Source organism: Scyliorhinus torazame, chromosome 3, assembly GCF_047496885.1.
Source record: "Scyliorhinus torazame isolate Kashiwa2021f chromosome 3, sScyTor2.1, whole genome shotgun sequence".
Lineage (NCBI taxonomy): Eukaryota > Metazoa > Chordata > Chondrichthyes > Carcharhiniformes > Scyliorhinidae > Scyliorhinus > Scyliorhinus torazame.
In genome coordinates, this window is record NC_092709.1 from 196,422,820 (window position 1) to 196,441,226 (window position 18,407).

The window sequence follows — 18,407 nt, forward strand, 5'->3', positions numbered from 1 at the left end:
AGGGCGAGTAATGTGTGCCAGGACACTGGATTCTGGGCTCAAAACTAGAGGGATATAGTAATCTGTATTGTACTTTGTGTGCATGCATGGATAGGTGTTTAACTTGTGGTTTCAGGGAAGGGCAAGAAACAGAAAAAATTGCAACTTCAGTAAAATGAGTCCGAAGGAAGAACAGAATTCGTATAGTTCTAGAATAATCGAAGCAAAAAGATTCTCTATAGGTTGAAATAGGACTAATTCACTTAAAAGCCCTCTTCCACAACACTCAGTACTTGGTACAAGCACGATTAACTTCAACTGACTGTACTTTTCTCATCCCTGATTTCGACCACGTTCATTTGTGCAACAATGCACATTTATATAAATATTTCTTATGTAATAAATTTTTATGAACCACCAGGCTGAATTTGTCACCAGATACGCTGACTATGTCCTTAGCTTTGCAGTCCTTCTACCTCAATCAGATGTCATGAGGTTAGATGCAGACTGTTCAAATATAATGTTTAGTTTAGTTCTTTGAAATAAGACTTGCTGATCATCTTTCACTCCCATTTATGTAATTGAGCACACGGATCTGGTGGGAATAAAAATATTCTTCAGCCATGACTTGTATGAATCTTGTGAAGAAGCCCAAGCTAGTAATGGACTATGAAAAATTGTCTTGAAGCACCTTTTTAAGCACACCAACTTCCCAATAAGCAATTTCAATTGCCTTGGAAACTTTATTTTATATTACTACGGTAAGCTTCTCATGAAAAGGTGGAAAGAACAGCCAAAACATGAAACATTGGTCCAGTGAATTTTTAATGAGTGCTTCCAGAACACTATCTTGAAAAGGTGCAAATCAGAGAATATTGAAAGTCAACATTTTTCAATAGCTAAGGCAACTATGTCACAAGAAAAGATAACTTATCACGAACCGTATATAGCTACACGACAATGTACGTTTGGCTAAAAATCTCAGAGTAACTACAAGTCTGAAAACATACTGGTGGAAGTGATAATGAACAATCTGGTGCTCACCTTACAGGGGTCAAAGTTCCCAAAGAAGGGTCAAAGTTCCCAAAGAAGGACCCTTTTGAAGCTGTGCACATAGTGGAAATCAATGCCTGTGGAATGGTAAAGAAACAGATAAAAAACTGTCTTGCATTGCGGCAGAGAAAAATCTGAAGGGAAGCCCAGAGTGCTACTCTGTATCAAATTGCATGAAATCTAAATGATTACTACAACACACTCTGGGGAGATTGAACAGCAAGTTTGATCAGAAGACTAATATTAGACTTGTGTACTTGATTACAGTATATGTGGGCCATGCACGGGATGATTGACTTAGGAAGTATTACTACTTGGGTCAGAATGTGATGAAAGTACTGATGTTTTTTTAAACCATTGATGTGATCTTGAACAGGTATGTAGTATACAATGTCGCCCCAAGGAAGTACTATTTTGATTTCCTTTTGAAATTTAGAAACTAAACAGAACAGCCAAAAGCAGGAAAGCACCAAGATTGAAAGGTACAAAAAAATATATAACAGGAAGTCATGATTAACGGAGTTAAAGCATAGGATTTAAAAGCCTGTATATTATATGAGGGAGGCAGGGTTTGTGGTTCTCTGAAAGAATGGGTCGAAAGCTGTCTGATGAGTCTTGATTTTAATACAGTGGTAACTGGAAGGAGAAAAATATGTAGGATAATATATTTGGAGCTTAAAAAGGAACATGAGGAATGTTTGAGAAGCATTGATAGGATCAAGAAACAGCAAAAAAACTTGCAATGGATAACTGATAGTTAGAAATGAGAGAGGGAGCACCTGGCAGATGGCAAATGTTTCCTTCTATTCTGTTCAGGAGTTCAAAAGGTGATGAAAGAGCATCCAAATATGGAAGCAATAATTAAACCTAAAGCAGATTTGGTTCATATGAAGTTGGTGAAGAGATTGTGTTTTGTAGCCAATATGTTTGTACCCTACAGTATCCTCACAAAGATGTACAGTGGAAATCAACAAGTCACTCGGGTTCAGAAATCTCTAAGAAATGCAGAAAAAAAATCCAACTTAACAATACCATTTTGTCCATTGGTTTGTGGTCCTTGTACATCACTTTGTACTCCAGAAGCTCTGCAATTTGCTTAATCCAGGAAATATCAGCAAAACCAAAACCTCCAAGTAATCCATCAAACCATTCATAAATAAAAGAACATTTGCAGAATACCTACACTGATAATATGAAAATGATGTCATGCTGTAATTAGTTTTGTTTTCCTTTTAATAGTACATTGAATTTCACAAAAGCGTATCATAGAATCACAGAATTTCAGAAGTGCAGAAGAGGACCATTTGGCCCATCAAGTCTGCACCGAACCTTCGAAAAACCACCCTACATAGGCCCAATCCCCCGTCCTATTCCTGCAATCCCACATTAAGGGGCAATTTGGCATGGCCAATCCACCTAACCTACACATCTTTGGACTGCGGGGGGAAACCAGAGCACCCAGAGGAAACACATGCAGAAATGGGGAGAATGTACAACATCCACACAGTCACCCGAGGTCGGAATCGAACCGGGTCCCAGGCCCTGTGATGCAGCAGTGCTAACCACTGTGCCAGCTGCACCTTCAAACACAAAAACTAATCTTAAAAATTCATTACGAAGTCTTACAACACCAGGTTAAAGTCCAACGGGTTTGTTTCGATGTCACTAGCTTTCGGAGCGCTGCTCCTTCCTCAGGTGAATGAAGAGGTATGTTCCAGAAACACATATATAGACAGATTCAAAGATGCCAAACAATGCTAGGAATGCGACCATTAGCAGGTGATTAAACCTTTACAGATCCAGAGATGGGGCATCATTGATGACGATGAACATCTTGCCAAGGTCATCCCCACACCCCCACTACTTGCCTTCAAACAACCGCGCAACCTCAAACAAACCATTGTTTGCAGCAAACTACCCAGTCTTCAGAACAGTGACCACGACACCACACAACCCTGCCATGGCAATCTCTGCAAGACGTGCCAGATCATCGACATGGATACCACTATTACACGTGAGAACACCACCCACCAGGTACACGGTACATACTCGTGCGACTCGGCCAACGTTGTCTACCTCATATGCTGCAGGAAAGGATGTCCTGAAGCGTGGTACATTGGCGAGACCATGCAGACGAAATCCTACCAACTGTCCTGGCTTGATACAATTCACTCCTCTTTAACCTGGGGTTACCCCACCTCTGGATCTGTAAAGATTTAATCACCTGCTAATGGTCGCATTCCAAGCATTATCTGGCATCTTTGAATCTGTCTATATATATGTTTCTGGAACATACCTCTTCATTCACCTGAGGAAGGAGCAGCGCTCCGAAAGCTAGTGACATCGAAACAAACCTGTTGGACTTTAACCTGGTGTTGTAAGACTTTGTACTGTGCTCACCCCAGTCCAACGCCGGCATCTCCACATTAAAAATTCATGCTCAACTACAGGGAACATGTACTGGAAAGTTGGAACCACATTCCCCATGATATTCTATCTATCTACATTTTAATGGGTAGCTAATTGTGAGGAGCACACTCCCGGAATCCTAATATGCAATGTCTATGGCAAAGAACTACACTAAGGCCCAAATTTTCATGGCTTCATGAAGACTCTGGGGATCTTCCAAAATGGCAGATGGGACCCAAATGTGGAAGTTCTATCCCCATTTCCGACAAATTCAATTTTTGCAAGTAGGGGAAAGGGGACAGGGCATAGATTTCTTTTCAGATGTGAGCTTTGCTGGCAAGGCCAGCTTTTGTTGCCCATCCCTATTTGCCCTTGAGAAGGTGGTGGTGATCTGCCTTCTTGAACTGCTGCAGTCCACGTCGTGTGGGTACACCCATTGTGCTTTTAGGGAGGGAGTTCTAGGATTTTGACCCAGCAACAGTGAAGGAATGATTATATATTTCCAAGTCAGGATGATGAGTGACTTGGAGGGGAACATCGGTGGTGGGTTTCCCATGTATCTGCGACTCTTGTCCTTCTAAATGGCAGTGGTCCAGATCAGTTTCTAGTCAATGGTAACTCCCAGGATGATGATAGTGGTGAATTCAGTGACAGTAATGCCATTGAATGTCTTGTTCGATTTGCTTTTATTGGATGGTCATTGCCTGGCACTTGTGCGTGTGAATGTTATTTGCCACTTGTCAGTCCAAGCCCGAGTATTGCTCAGGTCTTGCTTCATTTTCACGTAGACTGCTTCATTATCTGAGGAGTCAGGAATGGTGTTGAACATTATGGGGATAGGGTGGAGGTGTGGGCTTAGGGCAGGTGCTCTTTCCAAAGGCCAGTGCAGACTCAATGGGCCAAATGGCCTCCTACATTGTAAATTCCATGATTCTAACCACAACCTTTGTGGTATCACTCGAACCAGTGTCAACTTTTTCCCTGATTCCCATTGACTCCAGTTTTGCTGGGGTCCTTGATACATACATAGATACATAGAAAATAGGAGTAGGAGGCGGCCTTTTGGCCCTTCGAGCCTGCTCCACTATTCATCACTATCATGGCTGATCATCCAACTCAATAGCCGAATCCTGCTGTCTCCCCATAGCCTTTGATCCCATTCTCCCCAAGTACTGTATCTCTTGAATCCTCACTTCTGACCTTCTTGTTGAAAAGGTCATTAAATGAAGCAGCTGAAGATGGTGGGGCCCAGGACACCACCCTGAAGAACTCCTGCAGTGATGTCCTGGAGCTGAGATGATTCACCTCCAACAACCATGGGCAGCACGGTAGCACAGTGGTTAGCACAATTGCTTCACAGCTCCCGGGTCCCAGGTTCGATTCCCGGCTTGGGTCACTGTCTGTGCGGAGTCTGCATGTTCTCTCCGTGCGTGGGTTTCCTGCGGGTGCTCCGGTTTCCTCCCACAGGCCAAAGATGTGCAGGTTAGGTGGATTGGCCATGCTATATTGCCCTTAAGTGTCCACAAAGGTTAGGTGGGGTTACTGGGTCACAGGGATAGGGTGGAGGTGTGGGCTTAGGTCAGGTGCTCTTTCCAAGGGCCAGTGTAGACTCGATAGGCCAAATGGCCCCTTCGACACTGTAAATTCCATGATTCTAACCACAACCTTTGTGGTATCACTCAAACCAGTGTCAAGTTTTCCCCCGATTCCCATTGACTCCAGTTTTGCTGGGGCTCCTTGATACATACATAGATACATAGAAAATAGGAGTAGGGGGAGGCCTTTTGGCCCTTCGAGCCTGCTCCACTATTCATCACGATCATGGCTGATCATCCAACTCAATAGCCGAATCCTGCTTTCTTTCCATAGCCTTTGATCCCATTTTCCCCAAGTACTATATCTAGTTGCCTCTTGAATATATTCAGTTTTAGCATTAACTACTTCCTCTGGTAATGAATTCCACAGGCTGACTTCCGGTGGCGGCTATGAAGGAGTAAGTCGCACATTTGGTGGCTCCCGCTCTGGTCGGACTTTCCCCAGATTTTTTAACGGACTTGAATTGCAGAACGGATGTTAATAGCAATTCTCTACTGAATTCCCACTTCGGTGCATGGAGAAAAGGACTAAAAGTGTTTGTAAGGGCAGAAACAAGAAGACAGAGAAGACTTGGGCTGTAGTTGCAACAGGGGACAGCATGGCGGAGGGGCGAACCTCTGGCTTGTCGACCCAGCAGTCTATGGAGCAGCTGATGCAAGTCATCCAGGAGGGCTTTGCTACGCAGGCACGGGACTGCTTGGACCCGATAAAAGCATTGATTGAGTGGTTGGAGCTCAGGTTGGACGCCCAAGATCGGGCGATACAGAAGGTGGAGAAGGCACTGGCTGAGCAGGATGAGCATCAGACGGGGGTGGAGTTGGAGGTGGGGATGCTGAGGGACCAACAAAAGAAGCTGCTGGAGAACCTAAAGAATAGGTCCCGCCGGCAGAACCTAAGGATTGTCGGGCTCCCGGAGGGGTCCGAAGCAACGAACGCTGGGGCATACGTCGCAGGCATGTTTGAGAAGCTGCTGGGGGATGGGGCATTCTCCCAGCCCTTGGAGGTGAATAGGGCTCACAGGGCACCTGCGAAGAAGCCGCGAATGGGAGACCCCCCCCCCCCCCCAAGGGCTATGGTGGTGAGATTCCACAGGTTCTCGGTTAAGGAGCATATTCTGCAGTGTGCCAAGCAGACATGGAGCTGTAAGTGGGACAATAGCATCCAGGACCGGAGTGTGGAGGTGGCCAGCAGGAGAGCAGGCTTCAATCAGATCAGGGCGATCCTTTTCAAGAACAAGGTGAAGTTTGGACTGTTGTACCCAGCCCGTCTCTGGGTCACACATGAGGATCAGCACATTTACCTCAAGTCGCCGGAGAACGCGTTGGACTTTGCAAGAAAGAAAGGGCTGACGAAGGACTGAGAACTTTTGAACTTGGCTGTAAAGTTTGTGTTTCTGTTTTCTCAGTTTTGTTTCTGTTTTTGTAAAAAGTTTCTCATTTTGCTTTGAACCAGCAGTAGAGCTGAGTGAGTTTAGGTTTTCATATGGACTGTTGGGGGATGGGGGTGTGTTAGTTTTGGTCTTGGTGTTTTTCAGATGGACAATTGTGTGGGGATTGTTTGATGTTGGAGTTTGTTTGCATGAGCGGGCGGGGGGGGGGGGGGGGGGGGGGGGGGAGAACAATAGGTGGGAGACTATCTGGCGCCGGGGATGGGGGCCACCAAGCTAGCTGGGCAGGCTAGCTCACGGAAGCGCAAGGGGGGGGGGGGATGCGCGCATGTTCTGCTGACGAGGGAGGGACTTAGGTTGAGGGACAGAGGAGGGTTCGGGGGCTGCCTGGGGATGGACCGGTGGAGGTGCGGATCACGGGCTCGTGGCGGGCCTAAAAAAAGGGGATGATGGATCGGCGGAGGGGGGAATGTTCGAGGGTTAAATGGGCCGGTAAAAGGGCACGTGTGTTCACGCATCTTAGGGGATTGAAGGCGGACGTGGTAATGTTGCAGGAGACGCACCTTAAGGTAATGAACCAGGTTAGACTGAGGAAAGGCTGGGTTAGTCAGGTGTTTCATTCGGGACAAGATTCAAAGACTAGAGGGCTCACGATCCTCATCAATACGCGGGTGGTGTTTGAGGCGGGTAGAATAGTCTCGGATGTGGGAGGTCGGTATATTATGGTCAGTGGGAAACTGGAGGGGGTGCAGGTGGTATTAGTGAATGTATATGCGCCAAATAGGGACGATGTGGAGTTTATAAAGAGGATGCTGGGGAAGACACTGGACCTGGACTCGCACAGGCTGGTCATGGGAGGGGACTTCAATACAGTTATGGGCCCAGGCTTAGACTGGTCAAGCTCGAAAATGGGCAGGGTGCCAGCAATGGCAAAGGAACTAATAGGGTTCATGGAGCTGATGGGGGGTGGATCCATGGAGGTTTGGGCAGCCGAGGGCGAAGGAGTTCTCCTTCTACTCACACGTGCATAAAGTGTACTCCCGGATCGATTTCTTCATTGTGAGCAGGGCCTACTGGCAGGGTTGGTGGACACGGGGTACTCGGCGATCACAATCTCAGACCATGCTCCGCACTGGGTTGACCGGCAGGTTAGTAAAGACAGTAACCAGCGCCCACACTGGAGGTTGGATGTGGGACTTCTGGCGGATGAAGGGGTGTGCGAGCGGCTGAGGAAATGTATTCAGAACTACCTGCAGGTCAATGACGTGGGGGAAACTTCGGCAGCGGTGGTTTGGGAAGCACTGAAGGCGGTGGTCAGGGGGGAGCTGATCTCGATCCGGGCTCATAGGGAGAAGGTTGACAGGGCAGAGACGGACAGACTGGTTAAGGAGATACTACAGATCGATAGGAGGTAATCAGAGATCCCAAAGGCAGGGCTCCTGAGGGAACGGCGGAGGTTGCAGGCGGAGTTTACCTTGCTGACCACAGGGAGGGCGGTGGACCAGCTGAGAAAAGTGAGGGGGGCGATTTATGAACATGGGGAGAAGGCCAGCAGAATGCTTGCACAGCAGCATAAGAAGAGGGTGGCAGCCAGGGACATAGTGAAAATACGGTGAGGGGAAACTGTTTGGTGATTCGGTAGGGGTGAATAAGGCGTTTAGAGATTTTTATAGCAGGCTGTACAGGTCGGAACCCCCTACGGGGTCAGAGGGGATGAGGCACTTCTTGGAGGGGATGCATTTCCCAACGGTGGACGGAGAGCAGGAAGAATGGCTCGGGGCCCCGATCGGGTTGGAAGAGATAGTAGAGGGTTTGAAGGCCATGCAGGCGGGTAAGGCCCCGGGGCCGGAGGGGTACCCAGTGGAATTTTATAAAAAGTTCTCGGCGATACTGGGGCCAGTGTTGTTGAGGATGTTCAATGAGGCAAGGGAAAGAGGGGTGCTGCCCCCCAACGATTTCACAGGCAATGATTTCGCTGATTCTTAAGCAGGACAAGAACCGAAGCTGTGTGGGTCCTACAGGCCGATATCCCTGTTGAATGTGGATGCCAAGTTGCTGGCCAAAATCTTGTCCTCCAGGATTGAGGATTGTGTTCCCGATGTTATTGGGGAGAACCAGACGGGGTTTGTTAAGGGTAAGCAGTTGGTGGCCAATGTAAGAAGGTTGTTAAACGTGATCATAATGCCCCCAGAATGTAGGGACGCGGAGGTAGTAGTCGCAATGGATGCAGAAAAGGCTTTTGATCGGGTAGAATGGGAGTATCTGTGGGAGGTACTGGGATGGTTCAGATTCAGGTGGAGCTTTATTGACTGGGTCATGTTACTGTATCAGAACAGGACAACTTCGGACTATTTTAGACTGCACAGGGGGACAAGACAGGCATGCCCCCTCTCCCCACTGTTGTTTGCGCTCGCTATAGAGCCGTTGGCAATTGCTCTGCGAGCTTCAAGGGGCTGGTCTGGGGGGGGTTGGAGCACAGGGTTTCACTCTATGCAGATGATCTGCTTCTGTACATTTCGAACCCAATAGAGGGGATGGAAGAAATCATGAAGATTTTAGGGGAATTCGGCCGGTTTTCAGGGTATAAGTTAAACATGGATAAGAGTGAGATGTTTGTGGTTCAGGCGAGGGGACAGGAGAGGCGATTGGGGGAGCTGCCGTTTAGGTCAGTAGGGAGTAGTTTTAGGTACCTGGGCATCCAAGTGGCGCGGGAATGGGACCGGCTGCATATATTGAATTTGGCCCGGCTAGTGGACCAAATGAAGGACAATTTCCGGAGATGGGATGCGCTCCCGCTGTCGCTGGCCGGGAGGGTACAAACGGTGAAAACGATGGTCCTCCCGAGGTTCCTATTTATATTTCAATGTCTCCCCATTTTTATTCCGCGGTCCTTTTTTAAGCGGGTCAACAGGGTGATAATGCTTGAGCGGAGTCGGGGAGAGGGCGGGCTGGCGCTGCCAAATTTTAGCAACTATTACTGGCCGGCTAACATAGCTATGATCAGGAAGTGGGTGGTGGGGGAGGGGTCGGCATGGGTGCGTATGGAGGCGGCTTCTTGCAAGGGCACCAGTCTGGGGGCGTTGGTAACTGTGCCTCTGCCGCTCCCGCCAGCGCGGTACTCCACCAGCCCCGTGGTGGTGGCAGCCCTGAGAGTTTGGGGGCAGTGGAGGCAACATGTGGGAGCATCGGGCTGGGCCCCAATTTGTGATAACCACTGGTTTGCCCCGGGGAGTATGGATGGGGGGTTCCAGGTATGGCGGAGAGCGGGGATTGAGAGGATGGGGGATATGTTCATAGAGGGAGCTTTGAGTATGGGGCGTTGGAGGAAAAGTTTGGGCTGGCGAGGGGAAACAAATTCAGATGTTTGCAGGTGCAGGACTTCCTTCGTAAACAGGTGACAACCTTCCTGCTCCTACCACTGAGGGGGATTCAGGACAGGGTAATTTCCAGAGGGTGGGTAGGGGAGGGGAGCGTCCCGGACATCTATAAGGAGCTTATGGGGTCGGTTAGACGCAGACCGAGGAGCTGAAGCGTAAGTGGGAGGAGGAGCTGGGAGGTGAGATAGAGGAAGGTCTATGGGCAGACGTGTTGAGTAGAGTCAACGCGTCCGCAACATGTGCCAGGCTCAGCCTGATACAATTTAAGGTTGTGCACCGGGCTCACATGACAGTGGCCCGGATGAGCAGATTCTTTGTGGTGGAAGACATGTGCACAAAATGCGCGGGAGGGCCAGCGAACCATGTCCACGTGTTCTAGACATGTCCAAAGCTTCGGGGATTTTGGCAGGGGTTTGCGGACGTCATGTCCAAGGTTTTAAAAACAAGGGTGGCGCTGAGTCCAGAGATGGCGATTTTTGGGGTGTCGGAAGATCCGGGAATCCAGGAGGAAAGAGAGGCAGACGCTCTGGCCTTTGCTTCCCTGGTGGCCCGGAGACGGATGCTATTGCATGGAGGGACTCAAAGCCCCCGAAGTCGTAGACCTGGCTATCGGACATGGCTAGCTTTCTCTGTCTGGAGAAAATTAAGTTCGCCTCTAGAGGGTCACTGTTAAGGTTCACCCGGAGTGGCAACCGTTCGTTGACTTCCTTGCAGAAAATTAATAGTCAGCAGACGGGGATAGGAGGGGGGGGGAAAGAGAGAGTAGTTTAGGTTAGAGTAGTGGGGTAATAAGGGTGGGACCAGTACGAAAGGTAAATGGTTTTTGCACTATGTTTATGGTTTCATGTATATTGTCCATTTTGTTGTTGGTTCTCGACCAAAAATACTTCAATAAAATGTTTATTTTAAAAAAATGAATTCCACAGGCTCACCACTCTTTCGTGTGAAGATACGTCTCCTTATCTCTGTCTCAAATGGTTTACCCTGAATCCTCAGACTGTGGCCCCTGGCTCTGGACACACCCATCATTGGTAACATCTTCCCAGCATAATCCTGTTAAATTTTATAAGTCTCAATGAGATCCCCCCTCATTCTTCTGAACTCCAGCGAGAACAATCGCAATCTAGTCAATCTCTCCTCATATGACAGTCCCGTCATCCCTGGAATCAGTCTGGTAAACCTTTGTTGCACTCCCTCAAGAGCAGGAACGCCCTTCCTCAGAGAAGGAGACCAAAACTGCACACAATACTCCAGGTGTGGCCTCACCAAGGCCATACTCGATGAGATGCTGCCTTGATGTCCAGGGCAGTGCTCTCCCCTCACATACACGAATGAAACTCAAACTCGTTGGGCTATCTGAACTCAGTGCTGAGTTACACAGACACATTCAAAAGGACTTCAAGCCACATTGTGAGAGTTATGAATTTTTAGAGGAGATGTAAATGATCTAAAGATCGCAAGATCTTCCAGACTGTTAAGTTACTTAGTCCTTAGTCTTTTAACAATTAAGAAGTTTTCTTGTGTCAGTGAAAGGATAAAACTCTTCTGGCTAGGAACAATAGTTGCGTATAAGGGTTATCAGTGTGCTATTAATGCTTGGCTGCTTTCCACAACTTATAATTATTTCAAAGGGTTTTGGGACGAGTAGGGGCTCTAAGTTCACTGCTATATTGAAGCTCAAACAGGTTATTAAAGGATTAACGGTCTTTGATGTGAGGTTTATGAATAGGTATTTCTTTTTATAAGTGATGTAACTTGGGAAGATGTAAAATGATTGAATTGGCATTCATGAATGGGAGTATTTTTATTCTAGTAAATATTGTAATAGATATTTAGACCTTTATGACAGATACTGGGTGAATTAGAATGTAGGGTATAAGGGACAAGGCTGGTAGGTGGGTTGTCATTATGTTGGCCTGGAGGACATCAGGGATAGGGGAACCAAAATATTACCAAATAACAGAGATGAAGTTCTACAGAATTGAAAGTGGCCTCAACACCCAGCCTCAGCACCCGGCAACCACTTTGGCCACCTCTGATCTGTAACAAGCCTGACCCCATTCCACACACACGCCTTCCCCTGTGGAACAAAGGTATTGCCACGTTTGGGGTGGGGGGGGGGGATTATTATTTATGTATCATTTGTCGCCTTGGAACTGCATACGGATGCCATCATTTGCTCTTCGAACACCCCCTGCAGTGGAATGGCCTCACATCTCGCGGAGTCCACTACCGAAACGTCTTCATGGGGCTTTGATGGTTCCACAATTGCTTCTGGAGCTAGATTCTCCAGAATTGGTACAATATTTTCTGTTTTCAGTTGGTTCAGAGCTCCATCAGTTTTGACTTTGTGTCTGCTGCTGTAACCTTGCCGTCCATTTCTACGTGCACCATTTCAGAGTATTCGCACTGCTCGGGGTCCGGTACAGGCTGGGCATCCCTGGTGATCACCTTGTCATTCCGTGAAACCACCGACATAGCACTGCACAGGCTCCCTCACTGAGTGTGCTATCTCTCCCGCGAAACAGCTTTACTGGCGTTACATATTCGTCCAACTCCCGCTCATCAAACAGACCTAGGCTTACTTCATTGTCTGCATAGTCTTCGTAGGATTCATCAATGTACTCATCTTCAGTCTGTGTCATCAGCAAAGACTTCTCCTGTAAAATACGACATTGCACATGGAATAACGTGTTCACACAGGATTCGACCAATTTCAAAGTCAATAGCAAGTCTTGCAGCTGAATTTGTATTTAACATTCCACGCTGTGGAGCTTCTGAAGAAAAATGAGTCATTTGGTACAGTTTTTGCAACCGTTTTACGAGTGCTCCGACCTTTCTTTAAGTCAATCTGGCACCCGGTGCATCCCATGATTCTGGTTCATCACAAAACTAGAATTCTCACTCGTCAGGCTATGATTCCAGCCAGTAGGCTTTTATAATTACTGATGTGTTGGGTGTTCTGGATCACATACAGGTCACCAACACTTGAAGTGGTGCAACACTATTTTATTAAAAGGTTAACTATTTAAACATACTTGAACTGTGGGTAAATACGATACCAGCTTTAACTAAAGACCTTTGCCTTGTCCTAACCAGTTGATGCACTCAGCACATGGTGAATGTCTGTGTTGCAGGCTGTGAGCTCTGTGCTCCTAGCTAGCTGCTACTCGAATGAGCGGGAACTCTGATGCTCCCTGTCTTTATAGTGCGTGTGCTCTCACTGGTGATTGGCTGCGGTGTTGTGTATGTTGATTGGTCCCACTGTGTGTCCATCAGTGTGTGTCTGCACCATGATATACTGGTGTATATTATGACATTCCCACCTTTTATATAAAAAAATGTGCCTGCGTGACAATAAATAGTGTGTGGTGAATGTTCCTGACTACGTGTGTGCGAAATATTTACAGGATTATGTACATAAAACTAAGCTATTTATATGGGAAGGTGCCTGGCACAGAACAAAATAGTGTGTCACACAAATAACAAGATGAACACTATATACAAACCACTTGAACGATTAAACGGAAGAACAGAACAGACCAGAGAGTCCAGTGGTGCAAAGTTCACAAATTAAGCACTCGCAACACAGGTGGAGAAGGTAGTCAAGAAGGCATACGGCATGCTTGCCTTCATTGGCCGAGGCATTGAGTATAAGAATTGGCAAGTCATGTTGCAGCTGTATAGAACCTTAGTTAGGCCACACTTGGAGTATAGTGTTCAATTCTGGTCGCCACACTACCAGAAGGATGTGGAGGCTTTAGAGAGGGTGCAGAAGAGATTTACCAGAATGTTGCTTGGTATGGAGTGCATTGGCTATGAGGAGCGGTTGAATAAACTCGGTTTGTTCTCACTGGAACGACGGAGGTTGAGGGGAGACCTGATAGAGGTATACAAAATTATGAGGGGCATAGACAGAGTGGATAGTCAGAGGCTTTTCCCCAGGGTAGAGGGGTCAATTACTAGGGGACATAGGTTTAAGATGAGAGGGGCAAGGTTTAGAGTAGATGTACGAGGCAAGTTTTTTTACGCAGAGGGTAGTGGGTGCCTGGAACTCGCTACCAGAGGAGGTGGTGGAAGCAGGGACGATAGTGACATTTAAGGGGCATCTTGACAAATACATGAATAGGATGGGAATAGAGGGATACGGACCCAGGAAGTGTAGAAGATTTTAGTGTAGACGGGCAGCATGGTCGGCACAGGCTTGGAGGGCCGAAGGGCCTGTTCCTGTGCTGTACATTTCTTTGTTTGTTGAGGTGGGCGAAGAATTCTGGTTGACCGTCAGGATGGCACACCACGCATCGTCTGGATCGATGCTGTATACCGACAGCGACTGATGTCTTTGCTTCGGGGACAGCCTGTTTGTCGTTATGACACCGACTCGATAAGTGGGTCCTCGGTGTCACTGCTGTGTGGGAGGTCGGAATCGGCCTCGGTGACCGTGAGTTGAATTGCCCGAACATTCCTGCGAGGCTGGCTGAAGCGATATGAATTGGAAGGCTGAGGTGCTCAACAGCAGGCAGCATAGTGGCCAAGTCTTCCACATCGTAGGCATTGTTGAGATTTTGCGGCGCATTGCCGCTTTAAATGGGCGGAGCCACAGTTGCCGCACGTCGTGACGTCAGCACGTTCACTGTGCCACCGGGCATGCGCGGTGCAGTCCTGCGTGGTGCGCGACTGCGCATTACGTTCCTCCATGTCGCCTTCCCCTCGTTTGGTGCGTACAAGCGCGGGAGTCCGTGAAAAGCGCGCGAAACGGCCGCCCTCATCCAGGCTGATGCCCTGGAGGTGTTCAATCACTTGGACCCATTCCACCTCGTGGGGACCTTGCCCGCCGTTTCAGCTGCTTGTATATGGGAGTACCGACTGGTGGCATTTTCATGTAGGACGCAAGTCTCAATGGCGATCGCTAGGGTGAGTTGCTTTACTTTGAGGAGCTGCTGGCGTAGGGGGTCCGACTGAATACCGAAAACGATCTGGTCGCGTATCATGGAGTCGGAGGTGGGCCCATAGCTGCAAGATTGCGCAAGGATGCGGAAGTGCGTTAAAAAGGATTGGAAAGGTTCATCCTTACCCTGCAAACGCTGCTGGAACACGTAGCGTTCAAAACTTTAATTCACCTCTACACTGCAGTGAGTGTCAAATTTGAGGAAAACAGTCTTGAACTTCGTCGTGTCTTCATCATCTGCAAAGGTGAGAGAGTTGAAAATATGGATGGCATGGTCCCCGGCCGTGGAGAGGTGAAGAGCAATCTTTCTGGTGTCCAAGGTGCCCTCCCTGTCTGTGGCTTCGAGGTAGAGCTGGAAGCGCTGTCTTAAAATCTTGCAGTTGGCCCCGAGGTTGCCAGTGATGCGGAGCGGCGGCGGCGGGCTGATGCTGTCCCTGTTGCAGGATGACGGAATGCTGGCGGAAGGCAGATCACTTGCAGGTAGGTCTAGGAAGTGCTAGTATGCAACCACGGTATCATGATGTGTTGGGTGTTTTGGATCACATACAGGTCACCAACACTTGAAGTAGTGCAACACTATTTTATTAAAAGGTTAACTATTTAAACATACTTGAACTGTGGGTAAATACAATACCAGCTTTAACTAAAGACCTTTGCCTTGTCCTAACCAGTTGATGCACTCAGCACATGGTGAATGTCTGTGTTGCAGGCTGTGAGCTCTGTGCTCCCAGCTAGCTGCTACTCGAATGAGCGGGAACTCTGGTCCCCTGTCTTTATAGTGCATGTGCTCTCACTGGTGATTGGCTGCGGTGTTGTGTATGTTGATTGGCCCCAGTGTGTGTCCATCAGTGTGTGTCTGCACCATGATATACTGGTGTATATTATGACAATTACCTTGTTTGTAAAATACTCATGTGGCTTAAATGTAAACTCCAGAGTGAAGCTCAACAGCTGAATACACTCAACATTTAACGTTCACGTCTTGCGGATGCTTTAATGCTCCTGTATCATGCCACTGAGTATATACACCTTCTTGAAGAGTGTTAACCAGAAGCCTGGAATTCCCTTTGGCTCTTCCAGAACCTCATCGGATTTGTCATCTTTCACCTGGCCCTTCGCTTGCTTCTTTTCTAGTGAGTATACCAGCATATCTTGTTTTGTGCCGCAGTAACTGTCTGGCCACTGGCTGTCAGGCCCATACAGCCGCTCACAACTATTCTGAAGGATTTCTTCACTCGTGTCAGTTGGATCCCCCGGCCCTTTCCTGAAATTCGATCAATAAAGAACTTCTCTTTCAGAAGCATCTCCTCCACTGCATTAACTGCTCTAATTTGGTTAATTGAAGGATGTGAAAAACATTATTTTGCGAAACGATTCGTTCGCCCGCACCTGGAACATACTTTTCCATAAGCTGGGCCATGTCTGTGGCTACATTTCTGGCATACGATGGTGGACCCGGTCAGCCGCTAAAAATGGCCGCCTGCACTGAGACCACGTTTCTTAATGAACTGCGTCACAGTGATGATGGCGCTGGTGTCTTCCTCCATGTTGGCGCCAAAAAGTTGAGCTGAGTGTACTGATTTGCTGTGCAGCCAATTCACTTGCATATCAAATCTTAATTTATTTTCCCAATGTCAAATGTTCTTCCCACAATCTCTCATGGAACATTTGATATGCGAAATATTATTTGGTCATGGATCATTGAAGATTTTAGCTTACTGAAATTTCAGGACTGGGCCTTCAGCCTCAAGTCAGTGACAAAACTGTCAAACGATTAGTAAGGTTTTTGGGTACGGGTACGAAAAATATATCTTTCAACTGTCTCATTCTTTTGGGGAAAGCAATGCCGATCGAAGTACTCTTATCACTTGATCATATCTCGTGCTTTCCTCTTCACTATGGAAAGCAAATGTGTTGTAGATTTTGAATGCTTGAGGAGCTGACACAGTGAGCAGCAATGCAATGCGCCTCTCGTCAGGCTGTGCCTGCAGGCCAAGGGCTGAAACAAAGAGCTTAAACTGCTGTTTGAAAACCCACCAGTTTTTGTCTACGTTACCCGATACTTGAAGCTGGTGGGGTGCCTTTAAACTCTCCACCTCGAGCTTCACCAGCTTTCATTGCGTAGAGTCTCCACAGGCCATAGTTTACCAGGTCGGTTGAAGAATCTTTTTTCTGCTTCATTCTTCGGCCAGTTTTCCTTTTGTCTTTTCTGCTGTTTCCTTAAATATTCATATGTTGGGTTCTGTTGTCTTGACTTTGCAATGATTCATACAGAACTGCTGATGACTTACTTAGAATGATGGTTTATTAGTTAACATGTGGAAGGATAACATACAGAATGCTATACAGACTAGGTTGCTCTGGAACTACGTGAAATGCGGCTGTCCTCGTGTACGCCTTAATACCAACTGTTGAGTCTGCCACATCACATGACCAAGGTCTGGCGCCCACCAGCTGGTTGGAGGTCGCATTACTAACTGCATACAATCTTATTCACAGACATATCATCACACCCAAACTGGGGGCAGCTCCAGCTGCTGCCAATCTGTCCCACCAAATACTCCTGTGACACAGCCTCATCCGTGGTAATATGGTGATGGTCACTTTAAATCCCATTCACCGTGTCGGCCGCTGGCCATTCAGCTGAAGAACATTACTAATGATAAATTGGACATTCTAGTAATACAAGCACCTCAAAAGCTCACAAGTGGATTCCCGTGTACCGACGTACAATGAAGCAGGCGAGTGAAATTGCCCAGCAATCCAATCAGGCTGTGAGGCCTGGACTTTTTGCCTGAACACCAGAGGCACCAACACCATAGAGGCAGTGGCCAACATCCGAACACTCAGGAGTTGGTCCTCAGCATTGGGGACATCCCCATGACCAGAGGATGGATGTGTGATCTGGCCCAGGCAACAATACCAGTGGGTATCTAGGGTACAGGGTGAGGGGTCCGGTGCGCAGGGGCCACTGCTGCAACTGGGAGTGCATATGCAGAGCATGTTGGATGGCACACTGCAGGATGGCAGGGAAAGTGAGGGTGGGAGACCTAACTGATTGTCTGTCTCTCACCCTCTCCAATTCCTTACAGATATTACATTATGGATGATTCCCTTGGACACGGTGGAAGCTGCCCTTGTGGTGGCGTTCGCAGGCCAGGTGGCCAGATGCCGGAGAAGGTGGTGGCAGTAGCATTGACAAAAGGCTCGAGGCGGCGGCCCATGTGCAGCGCCACACCCCACACCCTGAAGACCCGGCCTCCAATCAGGCCAGGGAGGGACCTAGAGGGGGAGGCCAGCGATGACCCAAGGTGTACAGGCATCACTGGTCCTTCAAACAGATGGCGGACAGCAAGTGCTGCAGGAGGCTCTGCCTGAACAAGAAGGTATGCGCACCTGTGCCATGACACCCAATATAATGAGGCCCAAGTGGCAACCTGGGCTGTCATTGAGCGGCGCAACGGAATGCTTCTAATGTGGTTCCGATGCATCAACTGCAGTACATCCCGTGAAGGGTCATCTGCTTTGTGGAGGACCAGCCGGAGGATGGAGGACAGGTGGTGGCAGAGGCGAATTCCGGCTTGCCCGGAGGATCAGGGAGCAGGGAGGACCATATCCTTGTCCGCTTCTCATAAAAATGGCTTTGTACGTCACCTCA

The 18,407-nt window shown here is 47.9% G+C and overlaps 1 protein-coding gene across 11 annotated transcripts in view; it reads right to left on the reverse strand.

Moving 5' to 3' along the window:
• gabra2a (gamma-aminobutyric acid type A receptor subunit alpha2a) overlaps positions 1–18,407 on the reverse strand; it is a 499,051-nt gene that overhangs the window by 414,788 nt on the left and 65,856 nt on the right. For 3 of the 11 annotated variants that reach the window (XM_072496699.1, XM_072496698.1, XM_072496702.1), the window contains exon 3: positions 1,024–1,109. The exons of the other annotated variants lie outside the window; for them this stretch is intronic. In XM_072496699.1, the coding sequence (XP_072352800.1) occupies positions 1,024–1,094 (71 nt within the window). In that variant the 5' untranslated portion in view covers positions 1,095–1,109. The remainder of the gene's footprint in view (positions 1–1,023; positions 1,110–18,407) is intronic. 11 annotated transcript variants of the gene reach the window in all.